Consider the following 17,717-nt stretch of genomic DNA (forward strand, 5'->3'; position numbering starts at 1 on the left):
ATTTTTATATTTTATATTTTTATAAAAATTTTTACAAGAGTGTTTTTATTTTTAAATATTTGCCAACACCACTTTCTCCTCTTACCAGCTAGCCATCCTGATAGGTGTATGTTGTTTAGATGTGTATTTCCCCACTACTTAGTGATGTTCAACATTTCTTTTAAAATCTGTGTTCTTGGGCTGGAGAGATGGCTCAGTGGTTAAGAGCACTGACTGCTCTTCCAGAGGTCCTGAGTTCAATTCCCAGCAACCACATGCACATGGTGGCTCACAACCATCTGTAATGGGATCTGATGCCCTCTTCTGGTGTGTCTAAAGACAGCTACAGTGTGCTTAAATAAAATAAATAAAAATAAATATATCTTTAAAAAAAAAATCTGTGTTCTTAGTGACTACTACATTTTGGCTTTTAATCTGTTTATCAGAAGGGTTTTTGTTTATTTGTTTGTTTTTATTTACATTGTATAGGTTGCCTTTGCGTTACTATTTTGTGTTGTACTCATCCATACTCATCCAGAAAATCTGTAAAGACACAATTTTAAGTGTAGAATGGTTGAACCCAATTTAATTTTGGTCTCTTAAAGGAGCATGAACAAATTCTGGGTGGCGGAAGAAAATTCTCTTCCCTTGCAAGTGTTAACCATTTATATATCTTCAACGTAGAGTGGGCCTTCTGTGTGCTGCCTCACGACTTACCTTGGACCCTTGTATGCTGTCTCATGAACCCTTTGTACATAAAGGAATGTTTCACTACCAGCATTCAAAAATACTGTCTTTTAAAATGCTGAGCTAGTCTTCTAAAACCACAGTCTGGGTGAAAATAATCTCCAGGCAGACTGTGAAACAAGCCGTGGCTGCCATTTTGCTCAATTTTGGGCTTTGGCTTTGATCATGTAGTTGCTTTTGGAAGACTTCTAGATGCAGTGTGTTTTCTAAAGTAGTTTTGCAAGAAATGTTCTCAAATAAGTATCTAGCATTAATTTACCTTGTAATATATATAATATGATTGTGTGTATGGATGAAAAAGTTGTTTATAACAAATGTCAATTGTGAAGGCCAGAGATGTGGCTCAGTGGGTCAGAATATTGATTGCTCTTTCAGAGGACCTGGATTTGAATCCCAGCAATGACATTACTGTCTGTAACTCCAGTTTTAGGAAGTTTGTTGTACTTTTTTTCTTCCTTGATCGGTGCCCACATGTACTAGATACACATGCAGACAAAACACAGTTATTTTAACAAATGGGATCCCGGGGACTAGGGAAATGACTCAGCAGGCAATGGCTGCTCTCCAGGGAACCCACCCCAGTTCTAGTCCTAGCACCCATGTTGTCTCATAACCATCTATAACCCCAGTCCCAAAGGGATCCAACACCCTTTTCTGACTTCCGTGGATACCAGGCATGCATGTGGTTCACAGACATGCCTAAAGGCAAAACACTTGCATACATAAAATAAAAAAGTAAAAATGTATTTAGCTGGCATAATGGCACAAGGCTTTAATCCCAGTCCTTGGGAGCTAGAGGCAGGGCGATCTCTGAGTTCAAGGCTAGTCTGATCTATAAAGTGAGTACAGGACAGCCAAGGCTCTATTACATGGAGAAACCCTGTCTCGAAAGAAGAAGAGAGAATGAAATGGGACTCTGTGCTAGGGGTCGGTGGATGGCTTTAGTAAGTGCTTGCCTTGCTAGCACAAGGACCTGAATTCAATTCCGCATCACATATAAAATGCCAGGCATGGTGACACATGCCTGTAAGTCTGACGTTGATGAGACAGAAACAGTAGAATTCTTAGGGTTTGCTGACCAGCCTGTCTAGCCTTATTGGTGAGCTCCAGGCTAGTAAGAGACCCTATGTCAAAAGAGATGGTACCTGAGATTGTCCTCTCACTTGCATGTATACACAAAGAGAGAACAGCCTGCTGTGTTGCCGAAGTCCTCAAAGCCCTTGACATAAATGGTCCTCACTTCTTTCAAATTTCCTAAAGCGGGCTGCCTAATAGTGTTTTTAGGCACATATACAAATTTAAATTCATGAGGTCTTACTTGTCTTTTTGTTGCTTGTGACTATGGTATAACTGAGAAAATATTGCCCAGATCCAACATGTTTTCTCCTTTGGTCTGTTTTCTTCCAGGAATTTTTTTTTATAGGTTTACCTTTTAGATTTGGATCTTGACCCATTTGTTTTTTTTTTTTTTTTTCTTCAATTTGGAGGATCGAACCAAGGCATCATGCATATTAGAAAAGTGCTTTGCCGCTGAACTGGACCCCAGCCTTTGTTTTTAAGACATTTCACTTTATAGCTCAGGCTGGCTTGGAACTTCATCGTGTAGCCAACTTGAATTTGGAACAGTCTTGAAAGTGCTAGGGTTAATTCTTGTGTTCAATAAGTCAGCAAAGGTTCAACTTCATTCTTCTGAGTGTAGACAGACAGTTTTACCAGCATTATTTGTATAAAAGATTTTTCTTTTTATGCTGAATGAGTTTTTGATGTATTGTTGAGAAGCATTGGTCTTAAAATCTAGGACTTAATTTTGGGCCATTGATTTGAGTGTATGTACTACATACAGCTTTAGCTACTGTAACTGTGTCATGTGTTAAAAGTCCTGAAGTATGAGCCCACCAGTCTTGTTTTTCTCTTCTCTCCCCTCCACACACTCCTGGCATGGCAAATCTCCTTTCCCTTCTCCTCCTCTTGAATGTCCCGCCTCTGACTGCCCTGCCCAGCCATTGGCTGCTGGCATCTTTATTTACCTATCAGAACCAACTGGGGGAAGGATCCCTTAGTGTCTTACCTGTGGATGTGTGGACTCTAGTTCAAACAATTTTGGGGACTCAAATTAACATTAGAATGCAAGCAGCATTAGGGCAAACCCACTATTTCATTAGATTATTCTTTCTGCATCAGGTTGGATGATCATGTCTTTGGGGATTTGTTTTAATTAGGTGTATACATTGAGAGACCCTTGCATTACCTGAAAATACTCATACCAACATACCATCTTAGTATGCTGCTGAATTCATTTTACTTGGGACTTGGTTTGTTTTGAGACGGTCTCACTATTGAGTTCTGACTGGGCTAAAACTTAGACTTCTGCTTCCCCAGTGCTGGCATTACACAAGGGCCACCGTGCCTAAGCTTCCACTTTCATTTCTGGTGTTAGTAGTTTGAATTGTCTAAGTCAGTCTAGCCCAGAGTTGATTAGATGCTTTTAAAAGTTGTTTTAAGTCAGGGTCTCACTCTGTGGCTGTCTGTCTGTCCTGGAACTCTGTATTGAGTTAACCAGACCACTGCCTCCCAAATGATAATACTAAAGACTTGCACCACCACACTTGGCAGTTTAAGGCCGAGCCAGTACAGTCCTACCCAGATAAGAGACAGTCTCAGTACTTACTACTTATCTGTTTTCCCAGAATCTTCTGTGCAGTTCCTTTTTTGAAAAACTTGATCTTCTTGCTTTTTGATGACACAGTTGCTATAAATTATGTATTTACATCGCTTCTCAAAAGTGCTGCCTCATTAAACTTTTACTGATAACTTATTCATGTTCATAGGTATATCTGTGGCATTTTTTTGTTAGTTGTATATACATGTATATAGTTGTCTTTTTGTTTTGTTTGTTTTTGGTTTTTTTGTTTTGTTTTGTTTTTGTTTTTGTTTTTTGTTTTTCGAGACAGAGTTTCTCTGTGTAGCCCTGGCTGTCCTGGAACCCACTCTGTAGACCAGGCTGGCCTCAAACTCAGAAATCCGCCTGCCTCTGCCTCCCAAGTGCTGGAATCAAAGGCGTGCGCCACCACCGCCCAGCTGTATATAGTTGTCTTAATGTATTGGCCAGTATGCTAGTGTAAACACTAAAGTACTGACGATCAAGGCAAACTCAGTATTTGACATTCATTTATTATTATGTCAGTCATAGATTTTTGTAGCTTTTGTTTGTTTGTTTGTTTTAAACGGGATTTCTCCTTGTAGCTCTGGGTATCCTAGAACTCCGTGTAGATCAGGCTGGGCTTACACTAAAGCGAGATCTGTCTGTTTCTGCCTCCCATGTGCTGGCATCAAAAGTGTGCATGACTGTGCTCAGCTGTTTTTGTAGGTAATCTTTATCAAATTAAACAATTTCTCTTTCATTCCTAGTTTTATTTTTTGTTTTGTTTTCAGTGCTAGCGATTGGTTCCAGGGTCTTATCTGTGATAGGCAAGCACTCTGCCATCGAGGTATATCCCAACCCCATTCCTAGTTGCTCTTCATGGACCTGTTGAGATGATTTGTGATTTTTATTAATTCTGTGTGTGGGGTGCATATTAAGAGGCCAGAACAGAACATTGGGTATCCTTCTCTCTGTCACTCAGTGCTGCAGAGCCCTGAGACAATTCACCATTTCAGCAACACTGGCTGTCGAGTAAGCTCTCAGGACCAGCCTGTATGTCCCTACTCCTCATGCAGGGTTTACAGGTGCGCAGCCATTCATACCCGGCTGTTTACTTGATGCTGAGTATTCTGGTCACCAGTTCCCAGTTCTTGCAGAGCAAACACTCATACCTCCTGAGCCGTCTTCCCAGCTCCAGTTTATTTTTAAGAGGATAGTGTTGGTTCATTTGTAGTTAAATTCTTTGGAATTTAACCTTAAGTCAGAAGTTTTCTATCATTTTATTCTAGGCAGCATACCTCTGCATTTGTTCCTTCTTCAGGACGAATTTACTCCTTCGGTCTTGGTGGTAACGGGCAGTTGGGAACTGGTTCAACAAGCAACAGAAAAAGCCCCTTCACTGTAAAAGGAAACTGGTTTTCTTATAATGGACAATGTCCACAAGATATTGGTAAGTGCTACTGTATGTCACGTGTGCTGCATATATTACAGTCCTTATTAAAACGTTGGTCTTCTTTGTTTACAAGAACTGTGAGATGCTTTGTTAGTAAAGTAACAAATTACAAGTATGGTGGTAACACGAGGGACATTATGTTTGTCTAGCCTGGGCTGATGGTGAGACTCCAAATGCATGTATTTATGTTGTATATATCTACATCTATACGTGGAGAGAAATTCTGGATAAAATCATAAAAAATTTTTTTTGTGGGTGAATCATTCAGAAACTAGGATACCAGTGAAAGGGGTGATTTGAACTGATGTCAGTACATAAAACAAGATTTCCTAGTTGAATTGTTTCAAATTCAGTAGTTGTGTAATCACATTTATTTTGTAGCCACTCTCTGGACCTCTTTTCAGTTTGCAAAACTAAAACTGTGTAGCCATGTAAGCAAGCATACTGGCTAGTTTTGTGTCACCTTGGCACAAGCTGGAGACATCAAAGAGGGAAGGATCCTCAGTTGAGGGAGTGCCTCCATGAGATACAAGTGTAAGGCAAGCCCTTAGACCATATTCTTAATTAGTGTTCAGTGGTGGGGAGGCCCAGCCCATGGTGAGTGGTGCCATCCCTGGGCTGGTGGTCCTGGGTTCCATGAGAAAGCTGGCTGAGCAGGGTGAGACAGATTCTACTACTGAGTTACATTTTGTGATTTTTGAAAAGAAATCCTTTTCTGAACTCTTAAATCATCATGCTCTAAGACAGATGAAATTTATTTTACTGTGGTTACAGAGACCATAGTACTGTCCTGCCTCAGCAGCTGAGAGCACTTGATACTTTGCTAGAGGACCCAAGTTCAGTTCTCAGCACCCATGTCTGCTGCCATATTCCAGCTTCAAGAAGCCTGATGGCCTTCTCCTTTTTACAGAAGCACCACGTACAACACACATGGGACACACACACAGATGCACACAAAAATTAAAACTAAACATTTAAGTCAGTAGTGGTGGCGCATACCTTTAGTCTCTGAACTCAGGAACCAGAGGCAGATGGATCTCTTGAGTTGGAGGCTAGCCTGGTCTACAGAATGAGTTCCAGGACAACCAAGGCTACACAGAGAAACCCTGTCTCGAAAAAAAAAACAAAACAAAAAGAAAAAAAAAAGAAAAATAAAGAAAAAAAATGACAATAACAAAACTATAAATGTTTAAAATTGTATTTTACTATTACATATCCAATTATTTGCTGAGATTTTTTTTTAATGGCATCTTACTTAGTTGTAAGGGAGTAATGAAGAGAATTAAGATAATTTTTCTTTCTTTGAAAAAGTTCATATTTCTGTAGCAGCCACAGGTAATAGTAATATCAAGGTTTAAAAGCCAAGAAGTCAAGCCAAGCATGCGCACACACACCGGCAGGCAGTGGAGGCAGTGGAGGCAGCACAGTTAGACGGGAGCCAGAGGCAGGTGAGTCTCCAAGAGTCCGAGGCAGCCTGGTCTACAAAGCAAGTTCCAAGAGCCAGAGCTACATGTTAGAAAGTATTTACTCAATTATTTGAATTCTTCCATGTTCTTTTTAAAAATGAATTTTTCTGTTTACTGTTGGTTTCAAGGTGTCAGTCTTGATGTGTAACCCAGGCTGGCCTCAGACTCTGCAGTTCTCTTTCTGCCTATCAAATGCTGGGATTGAAGGTGTGCCCATTTTATGTTTATTTTCTTTATCTTTTATAATAGTAATTATTTTTTATACTATGTTTAAACCAAAATATGAGACACAGATTAGAAGACAGTATTGTGTGGGATTGGTGGTAGAATGTCTCCCATACTTGGCTTTGTCCACAGAGAGCCTTTCAGAGGGCTAGCTGAGCCATTTCTGAATCAGCCTCATTCACTGTGAGATCTGCTTTGAAGGGTCAGGGCATCTAAAGTCATCTGGAGGTCCACAGCTCTAGTCGTTACAATGAAAGAGCCCTCAGCCTCAAGCTTCTGTGGGAGAGCAAAGGCTTACAAACTTGCCATATGGGGCTTAGGCCCGTGGAACTGTTTGCTCAGGCTCATCCTGAGGAATCAGATTATTTATTCTACCTGTTTCTTGTCACGGAGTCCTGGAATGAAGGGAAGCGAGCCTGATTAGATGCTCCAGACAAACCCTGTGGCAAGTTTGATAGCCTAGAAAATGGAATACGAATCTTAGAATCTAATGTTTTACATATTATTTTTATTGTAGGTTCTGAAGACTATTTCTGTGTCAAAAGAATTTTCTCAGGTGGAGATCAAAGCTTTTCACATTACTCTAGTCCTCAGGTACTAATATAATCATATAAATAATTAGTTAGCTTCAAATAAGTTGGAGTAATTTTAGAAATTTATCTCCCTCTTTTATGTGTTATAGGTTAATTGTCTTAATTTGTTTTCCTGCTCAAATCTACAAAATAATTTTTCCCCAAAGCTATCTGATAGGTGTTTCTGGTATTTAGGAGAAATTGACTTCTGTCTTCAACAAAAACAAACAGACAAATATTACTGGTTTTTAGCTTTGTGTTGTAAGTAGCATCGTTTCCTCTGACTGACCTCTTTAATTTGAATGTTTAGAGCTGTGCGCCTCCAGATGACTTCAGATGCCCTGACCCTTCAAAGCAGATTTGGACAGTGAATGAAGCTCTGATTCAGAAGTGGCTCAGCTACCCCTCTGGAAGGTTCCCTGTGGAGATAGCTAAGTATGGGAGACATTCTGCTCATACATACACAGCCTTGTGAAGAATTTTCATTTAGATATTTCATTGACTGTCATTTTCTTGGTGGTTTATATATAAAAATTTAAGTACTTAGAGTTTCTATGTTTTTAAGATCTTATTAAAAAGCTCGGTTTGTTCAGACAGGTAAAACTGACTGATGCATGACACGTCAGTATGAAGCAGCCATGTTCAGGTTCTGTTTAAACTGTGCTCCTTTGTAGCCTTAGTGCTCCCTTTTTAAAATTAATATTTATATATGTATTGCATGTATGTAGGTAGGTACACACATGCTGTTGTACACAAGTGGCTGTCAGAAGACAACTCGGAAAAGTTCATTCTCTTCCACTTATAGAAAGATTATTTGAAGATGAGGCCTGGTTTGGTGGTGCATGCTTTTAATCCCAGTGCTTAGGAGTCAGAGCCAGGTGGTTCTTGATGAGTTCACAGCCAACTCCGTCTGCATAGCAAATTCTAGGCTAGGCAAGGCCACATAGTGAGACTTTGTCGGGTGGGTGTGTGGGTGTATGGATGGGTGGGTGGGTGGATGGGTGGGTGGATGGGTGGGTGGATGGATGGATGCGTGGATGGGTGGGTGGGTGGGTGGGTGGATGGATGGATGGATGGATGGATGGATGGATGGATGGGTGGGTGGGTGGATGGATGGGTGGGTGGGTGGATGGGTGCGTGGTTGGGTGGGTGGGTAGATGGGTGGGTGGATGGATGGATGCGTGGATGGGTGGGTGGATGGATGGATGCGTGGATGGGTGGGTGGATGGGTGGATGGGTAGATGGATGGATGGATGGAGGTTCTTAATTTCCTTGAATTCTCCTTTTGTGGTGGAGAGGCTTGTGGGTGTGTGCACATACGCCTGTAGATGTGCATTTTCGTGTTCTGTGTACACGTGAAAATGGTGGCTCTAAGCTGAATGTTCATCGCTCAGCAGCACTTTAGTTTTTGAGAGATGATCCTGGGCTCACAGCTCTGGGATTCCCTTGTCTTCAGCCTCCCACACCCAGCTTTTTATGTGGGTACTTGGGAATCCAAGGTCATTTCTTCATGCTCGCTCACGAGACTTTACCAACTGAGCCGACTTGGTGGCCGCTGAAGATGAATACGTTTAAGCTTGAGTCAAACAGTTAATACCTTTATTTAGTATTGTATAATTTTTTATTGTGTTTACTACACTTACTTAATATATTTATTTTTAATTATTACATTTATTTAATTTTTAAGACCAGGTTCTTTACCAAACCTGGAGATTGCTAGACTCCAAGGCTGGTCGGCCTTGGGATCTTCTGGTCTCTGTTTCCCCAGCTCTGGTATTATAAGCTCACACTACCACTCATAGGTCGTAGGGGATTGAGTTTGAGTCCTGCTTACAGAGCAACCAGTCATAAAGTCATCTCTGGCCCCATTTTTTTTAATAACATAGTCATAACTGTATAGCCTAGGTTGACCTCAAGCTGTAGATTGTCCTGCCTTGGCTTTTCAATGATCAGATTCTGTTCATGTGCCACCATACTCAGCTCTAAATTGTCTACATTTTTATTAGAAAAAAAGGGGAAAAGTTATATGTCTCATTTATTTTATTTTTAGTGAGATAGATGGAACATTTTCTTCATCTGGCTGCCTAAATGGAAGTTTTTTGGCTGTTAGGTAAGTGGCAATTCCTTGATTGACTGAACCTTTCAAACAAATTGAGTGGTGTATTAAAGAACTAATTACTATATACTTGTAACAGCTGGCGAGTTCCTACATACATCTGTATAGTGTGCTTTGATGAGACCCTCGTCACCCTCCCATACCCCTCCTCACTCAGCCTCTCTCCTTTCATGTCCTCGTGTGTGTCTGTGTGAGGCCCACTGAGTTTATTAAGTTACTTGTATGAGCAGACATGGGGGTTACTCACTGGAGCCTGGGCAACTACTGAGTAGCTGCAACACTGAAGAGCGTGACTCTCTCTCTTTTTTTCTTTTTTAGCAATGACGATCACTATAGAACAGGCACCAGATTTTCCGGGGTTGATATGAATGCTGCTAGACTCTTATTCCACAAACTTATACAACCTGATCATCCTCAGATATCTCAGCAGGTTTGTTTTTAAATGATTATATATTTACTATTTAGCTGCTAGATTTTTACATGATGTGTTATGTTTGCAACCTAATTAACCTTGTGTTTCATGAACTTACTTTATACTTCATGATAAAAAATTTAGTGCCAGGTATGATGGCACAACCCTTTAATGCCAGCACTCAGGAGGCAGAGACAGATGGATCTCTGTGAGTTCAAGGCCAGCCTGATCTACTGAGTAAGCTCCAGGACAGCCAGGGCTACACAGGAAAACACTGTCTCAAAAACAACAAAACCAAACAAAAATAAAATATTTTAAAGCATCTGTAGTTTAGATATTAAAGAGGCATTTTCAGATGTTTGTAGCAGACTTTCCTGATTTAGGTAAGTCTGTTAATAGCTCTATTAGCCACTGTGATAGAGTTTAAATGGATATTGTAATAAAGCTTTTGGAAATTTCTTCGAAATGCTGAGGCAATAGTTTTCATTGCACTCCAACACACATCACTGAAAGATGTTCTTTTTTGTTTTGTCATTTCATGTTTGTTGTAGTTCTTGATTTCTTTTTTTCTCTTATGTGTACGCGTGTGTGTGTGTGTGTGTGTGTGTGTGTGTGTGTGTGTGTGTGTGGTATGTGCGCGAGCGCACGCGTGCGCATCTCTGTGAAGTACATTCATTTTAAATGAAGTAGGTTTTGCTTTTTGTCAAAATATAGGTGGCAGCTAGTTTGGAAAAGAATCTAATCCCTAAACTGACTAGTTCCTTACCTGACGTTGAAGCTCTGAGGTTTTACCTTACCCTGCCAGAATGTCCCCTGATGAGTGACTGCAACAATTTCACAACAATAGCCATCCCCTTTGGTACAGCTCTGGTGAACCTAGAAAAGGCACCGCTCAAAGTACTGGGTAAGAATTTTAGTAGTTTTCTTCTGAACCGTTTTCTCTTTAAATCAAAGTGTTATTTAATGAGTTCTCTTTTTTGCTAGTTGGAATTTTTCTGCCTTGCTCATTGGATACTGTTACTGATGGGAAAGGGTTTTCTCTTGTATTGTCTTTTACTGGGTATTTGATTCTAACTGTTAGAGTTGCTGAAGGCAAATCATGTTAAATAAAGAGTTTTAATCCAATATAGCACAGAGATAGTATCGAGAACAGTTGAAAGCTTACTTACCCATATTTCTCTCCCTCATTGCCTTAAGTGGTTTTGCTGTTAAAGAACTAAGATGAGCCATTGAAACTAAACAGCATTGGTTTCAGTCATCCTTGAGCCCCAGCACCAACTGCTTTCCTTTTAGTTCCTTCCCTTCTAATTGCCTTTTGTTTGATTTGTATCTCTGCTTATTCACAAGACTCCTGAGTTCACAGTTCAGTCTCTATTTGGCTCTGGGTTTTGGGCTAACTTCGTTTACCTTAGTCCTCTAATGGTGTGGATTCATCTCTAACTCCTGGCCTTTATACTTGGCTTGCTATGCTCAGTCCAGTGGTTGGCTTTCTCAGAGTGCGTGGTAGGTATGTGGAACTGAAATATATTGAAGGAATAAGATCACACATGAACTTTAAGGATGACAGTAAGTGAAAAAAGCAGGAAGTGAGGGGTAGGACGCTGGGGCTGAAGGAGTAAAGTCACATGCTGCTCCCAGTGTAGACGGTTTCATTGACTCTGGTGTCTGTAGTTAGAAACTATAAATAAAAACCAGGAATAAGACAGTACATGTTACAGCTCCATCAACTTTCTATTTTTGATTCCCAGAGTTCTTCACATCTGTAAATATGTTACTTCACAATATTTCAGTTTTATATATTAAGTTGAAAAATAAAACCTAGATTTTTAAATATTTGAACAGTACAATTTTAAGGTATATTTTGTTGAAAAATAATTCTGATTGCTAAAACATCTTAATAACTGATTTTTATATTAAGTGTAGTGATGAATTTTAACTATAATTTATGAATTTAAATATAATGATACCAAGAATGTGAATTTTGTAGGCCTTTCATATTTGTTTTTACTTTCGAGAGATTTTTAAGAACAATATCCTTTATCTTGGTAGTGAGGAAAGTTATCTATAAGCCCTAGAGATGTTATGTAAAGTATTGCTATGTTCATCCTGAAATGTTCAAAGGATTAAAAAAAAAAACACTGCTCTAGAAGAAAAGTTAGTATGTTTTTTTTAATTCTGATTTTTTTTATCATTTTATTTGCATGTTCACCCTTTAATAACAGAAAACTGGTGGTCAGTACTTGAGCCTCCACTATTCCTCAAGATAGTAGAGCTTTTTAAGGAAGTTGTGGTCCATCTTTTGAAACTCTACAAGATCGGCATTCCCCCTTCTGAAAGAAGAATTTTCAACAGTTTTCTTCATACCGCATTAAAGGTTTTAGAAATATTACATAGGGTATGTCCATTAGTCCTTTATTTTTCTCTTTCCCCATTCCTACTAACACATTGATAATGTTCATTTTAACATTAATATTAGAATGGCATAAAAATACATAGTAAAGAAATTTGGAACTTTCTCATAATTTCCTTTACAAGAAGTAATATATCTATACTTTGTAGATTTGGATTTAGTTGTCTTTGTTAGGTATCTGTAGCCTTCAATGGGGCAGAACAATAGCATATTAATGAATTAGAATTCTTATGTTTTCTTGTAAAGAACCTAATGTGTTAATTTAATAATACATTATTTTTAGCTATAAGTGGTTATTATATAAAAGTGGCTGAGCCCTTGTAATTATGAACATTTAAACTTCTATTCTTTTGGTATCAGGTACTAATGGCCTCAATCAAAGTAGAATGTTTCATTTGAAACAAATGACTAATTTGAAAATGAAACTATATATAATTCATTAATTTGCCTATTGTTCTTTCCTGCCCTTTTTCCCAGTGTAAGAAATAGTACACTTTACACTGTAGAAGTGCAAAGTTACATGAAGAAATAGAATCTCAGCTGTCTGATTAAAGATGGAGTTGAGTCATCCCTGACAGTTGGTAGGTATATCTCTGTTATGCCGTTTGGTATTCGTGAGTTGCTACTTAAGTGAGACATGACCTAAGGGAGAAGCATGTGTTCGTAGTCCAGGACAGACTGAAGGCCCATGTGAATGCAGTCTTTCTATAACGACTTTTTACACTTTCAGATGGTTGCCAAAGTAAACACTAAAGGGAGTAAAGGAGGTAGATCTTCTGGATCAGAGACGCCCTGGGGACCATTTACTTTACCTTTTTTTTTAGTGAAGCTCCTGGGTCTTTTTCTCCACTACTTAACTTCCTGAATTTTTTTCCTTTTGTATTTAGTATGTCCAAGATTCTTAGGCAGTTAATTTCTCTTTCATTTTATGATTAAAGAGATGATAGCAATTTCTTTCCAAGGAAGCAGGTCATTCCCCAAACAAGACTTTCTTGCAGCATATCAGGGCCTGGGCGTACCATGCTGCAGTTGTGAAGATCTTCTAATGTTATAGCAGGGGTCTCTGCCTCTCTCCCTTTCTAGATACTTTTGCCTAGGATTCAAGTGATGCATTGATTTGCTTTGTGTTTCTCGGATGAACTTTTCCCTACTATTTTATGGCCATCCTTCTTCAGCTGGACCTTATTCCTACGCAGTCCCCCTTTTGACTCCTTGTCTGCTTATCCTCTTAAAGAGCACTGCTTCTCTTTAGCCCTGTCTGTTCTCTCAGGAGAAAGGGATGCCTGTAGTTCCAGCAATCTGGAAACTGGAGCAGGAGGATCACCACAATGCCAGGCTGTTGTGAACTACAGACAACAACCCTGTCTCAAAGAAAGGGGTGGGAAGAAGAACTTTCAGAATCATAGCTAGGACTTGAATAACTGACTTGCCAGCTCAGAAACCTCAGTCTCTACTGAGAGCCTTATTAAGATTTCATCTTCACTTTTTAAGATTAAAGTTTTAGAATTAGCTAATACTAGAGTTTATAAAACAGAATATATGTTCCTCAAAGATTTTGGGTTTTTTGTGTCTTTTACCTCCTTTTTCTCTGGGTCTGTGGATTGAACTGCACATGTTACAATCTAACCCTTAGGTTCCGGGGATAGGATTTTGTGTTATAAAAAATCAGCAGGCCTTAAAGATCACAATCCTCCTGCTTCAGCCTCCTGGATCCTGGGGTTGCAGTCAGTCTCTACCAAGCTTGGCTACAGAGACCTTTTAGATGGAACTATGCCAGGTGCTAGGATTTGCCTTCTTGTTAGTTCAAGGTTGAGATGGTGGTGGTGTCTTAACATCTTTTGTTTGCCAACAGTATTAGAAACTGTATATAATACATGTGAGCACTGTGTATAGAGTATTAATTTTTAAAAAGATTTTTCTTAAAATATACTTGTAGAGTTGGTATTGCAGAGTTGGTATTGTTTATTTTTGTAAGTTTAGAAATTGCCCCCCCCAAAAAAAAAAAAAGTTACTTTGCCCGTGGTGTTGGTGTTGGTACATGCTTTAATCCCAGCACTCAGGACTCAAGACAGGTGAATCTGAGTTTGAGGCCAACCTGGTCTACACATTGAGTTCCAGGACATCCAGGGCTACACAGAGAAACTCTGTCTAGACAAATAAAAACAAAATCAAACAAAAAATCACAAAAGCAACTCAGCATTGACCATAGTAAGAGAGTTTGGATCTGCTTCCCAAGCCCCTGCAGGCTTTCTTTCACATTAGTAAGTATATCTGCTAACATGTAGTTGGGCTGGAGAAGCCCATACATCAGGTGGCTCTCAACCTCCTACAAGTCCAAGTCCAAGGGATCCTAACAACCCAAGCCTCCGTGGGCACCTGTACTGTGTGCACACACACAGGTTTAGAGTGGGCTCTCTTTTATGTCTTTAGAGCTGGAAACTTCAATTCTGTAAAGTGCATTATGTCCACTATCTTGGGTTTCATATGTTACTAATTTGTGTGTGTGTGTGTGTTACTAATGATTGACCTCAGGGCTTCTTTAATCACTGAACTATGTCTCTTGTTCATATCAGTACTGTGCTTGGACTAGAAATGAAAAGAACACATTTTAATCTCTTGTGCTATTTCCTGTCAGTGTGATTTTGAATAAGGGCTTTCTTTATCATATGCAAATGAACAGTTGCCAATAAAATATCACCGTGATAGTTTCTCAAGATTGATATATTGTTTCAATCACATAGCATTTATTTATTTATTTATTTATTTACTTACTTACTTACTTACGGCTTTTAAAGACAAAGTTTCTCTGTATAGCCCTGGCTGTCCTGGAACTCTCTCTGTAGATCAGGCTGGCCTGGAACTCACCAGAGATCCACTTGCCTCTGTCTCCTGAGTGCTGGGATTAAAGGTGTGTGCTACCACTGCTGGTTAAATTTTATAACTTTTAAATACTCTTTTTGTATGTATGTGTTGGATGTGTGTATTCTGCCATGTATTGAACACTGGTTGTCTGGCTTGATGACAAGTGCCTTTATGTGCTAAGCTGTCTTGCTGCTCCTAAGTTATGTAATTTATAAGTTGTTATATATTCTGAAGGCAGAGATTTCATAATTAGACTATTTGAATGAGGGAAAACACTTCTTTGATTTTTTTTGGGTTAGACAGAAAGTAGGTTCTTATTTGAAGTTGTTATATTTGAAAGCAGAATGATAGTGGAATGGATTTCCTCTGTCTTTCTTATTGTTTTGCAGGGGATTAGTCCAAGGCCTTTCACATGCTAGGCAAGTACTCTACCACTGAGCTATAGTTCCTGCCTTGGCATGATTTTGTTAAGCAGCTCCTGCATGTGCTTGGAGCAGTGGTCTTTCCTGTGCCTCTACTTTGTAGGAAGCTGTGCCTCATTCTACTTTACTGTAAATAAGTACGTGTGGATATTTATTATCAGGAATGATTGATGTTCATCTTTCCATAAACCCCTTACCAGAAGTTGTTTATCAAAGACACTTAGGCCTGAAGGTGAGATGCCTCAGTGCGTGACCTGCCACCAAGCCTAATGACCTGTGTTCAATCCCTGAGGCCAGCATAGTGCAAGAACTGATTCCTCCAGGTTTTCCTCTGACCTCCATGTGCGTGCTTATGACGGGCATGTGCACTTGATGTGTGTGCACGGACACGCGCACACGCACATGCACACAAGTAAATTAAATTAAAAAAAAATTAAAGATGCTATACGTGATAGCTATGCACTTATTCTTTCTTCTCAGTGATTAACAATTAGGGGAGGTTTCCTCAGTTTACTCCTTGATCTAACCTAGGAACAGGGAAACCTAGAACAAGAAAAGTGTATTTTGTGTTCACTGTTTATTTCAGGATGTGCTTGTTCCTCCCATATGTCATGTCCTTTGGAAAGCTTTCTAAATGGAAAATATTTTCAATGCTCTAAATGGCATCATGGAAAATACCTTTGATGCCTGCTGTCAGGAATGGGTCTATAATCAGAAACGTAAGTTCACTGGGTAGTAATTGGTTGTTTTTGAATTCTTACACAGTACACTGTAGCAGTGCTAGTGTGCTAAAAGAAACAGACTTACTTGGTATGTCTAGCTTAGTGGTTGTGTATTATACTGGTTTTCAAACATTTGAGGTCAGGGCAAGGAACCTTCAAACTGAATGGATAGAACATAGACTTAGTCACCATAATTACCCCTTAACCAAATACTGAATTATAATATGAAATAAACACATTGTAATCAGAATTTATGCATTTTATTTTGAACATTTTTAGTAAAAAAATTATACGCAGATTTTTTGAACATTATATGATTTCCATTTTTCCTTTGCAAATATTTATTGTGTACTGTACGCTTGTCATTATATTTAGGTTCTAGAGACTTAGTGATAAGGAAGTTATATGATTTCCCCCTTCTTTAGGTGGTCATCTAGAAAGATTATGTATGTACAAATAAGTGAAGATTTATGGTAACATAAATGTTAGATAAAGAACAATATAATGTCCTCATGGAGGGACTAAAGAAGGCTTCCTAGAGAACAGTCAGCTCCCTTGTAAGATAGTACATACCATATAGAAAGGTAGGGCTGTGTGTTTCTGTGAGTGTGTTTGCAAATTTATGTGTAGTTATTTTGGATTACTCTTCTGAGCCAGGCATGGTTCACAGGCCTTTAATTCCAGCACTGGGAGGCAGAGGCAGGCGGGTCTGTAAGTTTGAGGCCAGCATTGTCTGAATAGTTCCAGGACAGCCAGGGCTACATAGACAGAAAAGCAAACCTGTTGATTAGTTCAAATGTGAGCTGAGTGGGTCACAACTTTAATCCCAGCACTGAGAGGCAGAGGCAGATGGATCTCTGTAAATTCAAGCCCAGTCTGGTCTACATAGCTAGATACCCTGTCTCAAAAAGATAAAAAAGAAAGGAAAGAGAGAAAAATGTTGTGAGCCTGGCCTAGTGCCAGCTACTGGGGTAGCTGAGATAAGATTGTGAGTTGAAGACCATCCTCGGTTACACACACAGGCCTTATTATTTTTTGTTATAAATACGAGTGTTTGAGAAAAGGCCATTGTGAAATTTTTGTGTGCATGTGTGATGTTGTGTGTGTTTTCTTTTTTAGTAAAGAGTGTAGCTAATACTAGTATTAAAGACTGTAGGGCACAAGGACACACATCTTCTATAATGGGATAGGTAATATCTCACACTTTATATTTCTGTTTTTTTAAGTAGGTAGGTCTTAATTCTGTTTGAAAGTTGACAACAACAGCTTCCCTCTAGTTTTTGTTTTTTTGCAAAATGAGAGCATTAGGAAAAGTGCCCTGGTGGGGCGGTGGTGGCACACACCTTTAATCCCAGCACTTGGGAGGCAGAGGTAGCCGGATCTCTGAGTTCGAGGACAGCCAGGGCTACACAGAGAAATCCTGTCTCGAAAAACCAAAGAAAAAAAGGAAAAGTGCCCTGGGTGTGGTGCCACACAGCTGTAACCCCAGCACTCCAGAAGCAGATACAGGCAGATATCGTGAGGCCAGCCTGGTCTGTATAGCTAGTTTCAAGGCAGCCAAGGCTATATAAGCAAACCTTGTCTCCCTCCACATACCCACCCCATAAAAGCAGGAAAAGAGCTCACATGTTTTTACTCAGTAAAATAAAGGGATTAAAAACATAACTTTGAAAATAAAAGCAGTACTGCT

The 17,717-nt window shown here is 39.4% G+C and overlaps 1 protein-coding gene across 7 annotated transcripts in view; it reads left to right on the forward strand.

Moving 5' to 3' along the window:
* Positions 1-17,717, forward strand: part of Herc4 (HECT and RLD domain containing E3 ubiquitin protein ligase 4) — a 68,544-nt gene that overhangs the window by 26,676 nt on the left and 24,151 nt on the right. For 5 of the 7 annotated variants that reach the window (XM_028776782.1, XM_028776783.1, XM_028776784.1 and 2 more), the window contains 7 exons: positions 4,657-4,817; positions 7,029-7,105; positions 7,394-7,518; positions 9,134-9,193; positions 9,518-9,629; positions 10,326-10,515; positions 11,834-12,006. In XM_028776782.1, the coding sequence (XP_028632615.1) occupies positions 4,657-4,817; positions 7,029-7,105; positions 7,394-7,518; positions 9,134-9,193; positions 9,518-9,629; positions 10,326-10,515; positions 11,834-12,006 (898 nt within the window). The remainder of the gene's footprint in view (positions 1-4,656; positions 4,818-7,028; positions 7,106-7,393; positions 7,519-9,133; positions 9,194-9,517; positions 9,630-10,325; positions 10,516-11,833; positions 12,007-17,717) is intronic. The other 2 variants (XM_028776785.1, XM_028776786.1) reach the window with 1 other exon arrangement.

The sequence above is a fragment of the Grammomys surdaster genome, unplaced genomic scaffold (genome assembly GCF_004785775.1).
Source record: "Grammomys surdaster isolate TR1022 unplaced genomic scaffold, NIH_TR_1.0 273, whole genome shotgun sequence".
Classification (NCBI taxonomy): Eukaryota; Metazoa; Chordata; class Mammalia; order Rodentia; family Muridae; genus Grammomys; species Grammomys surdaster.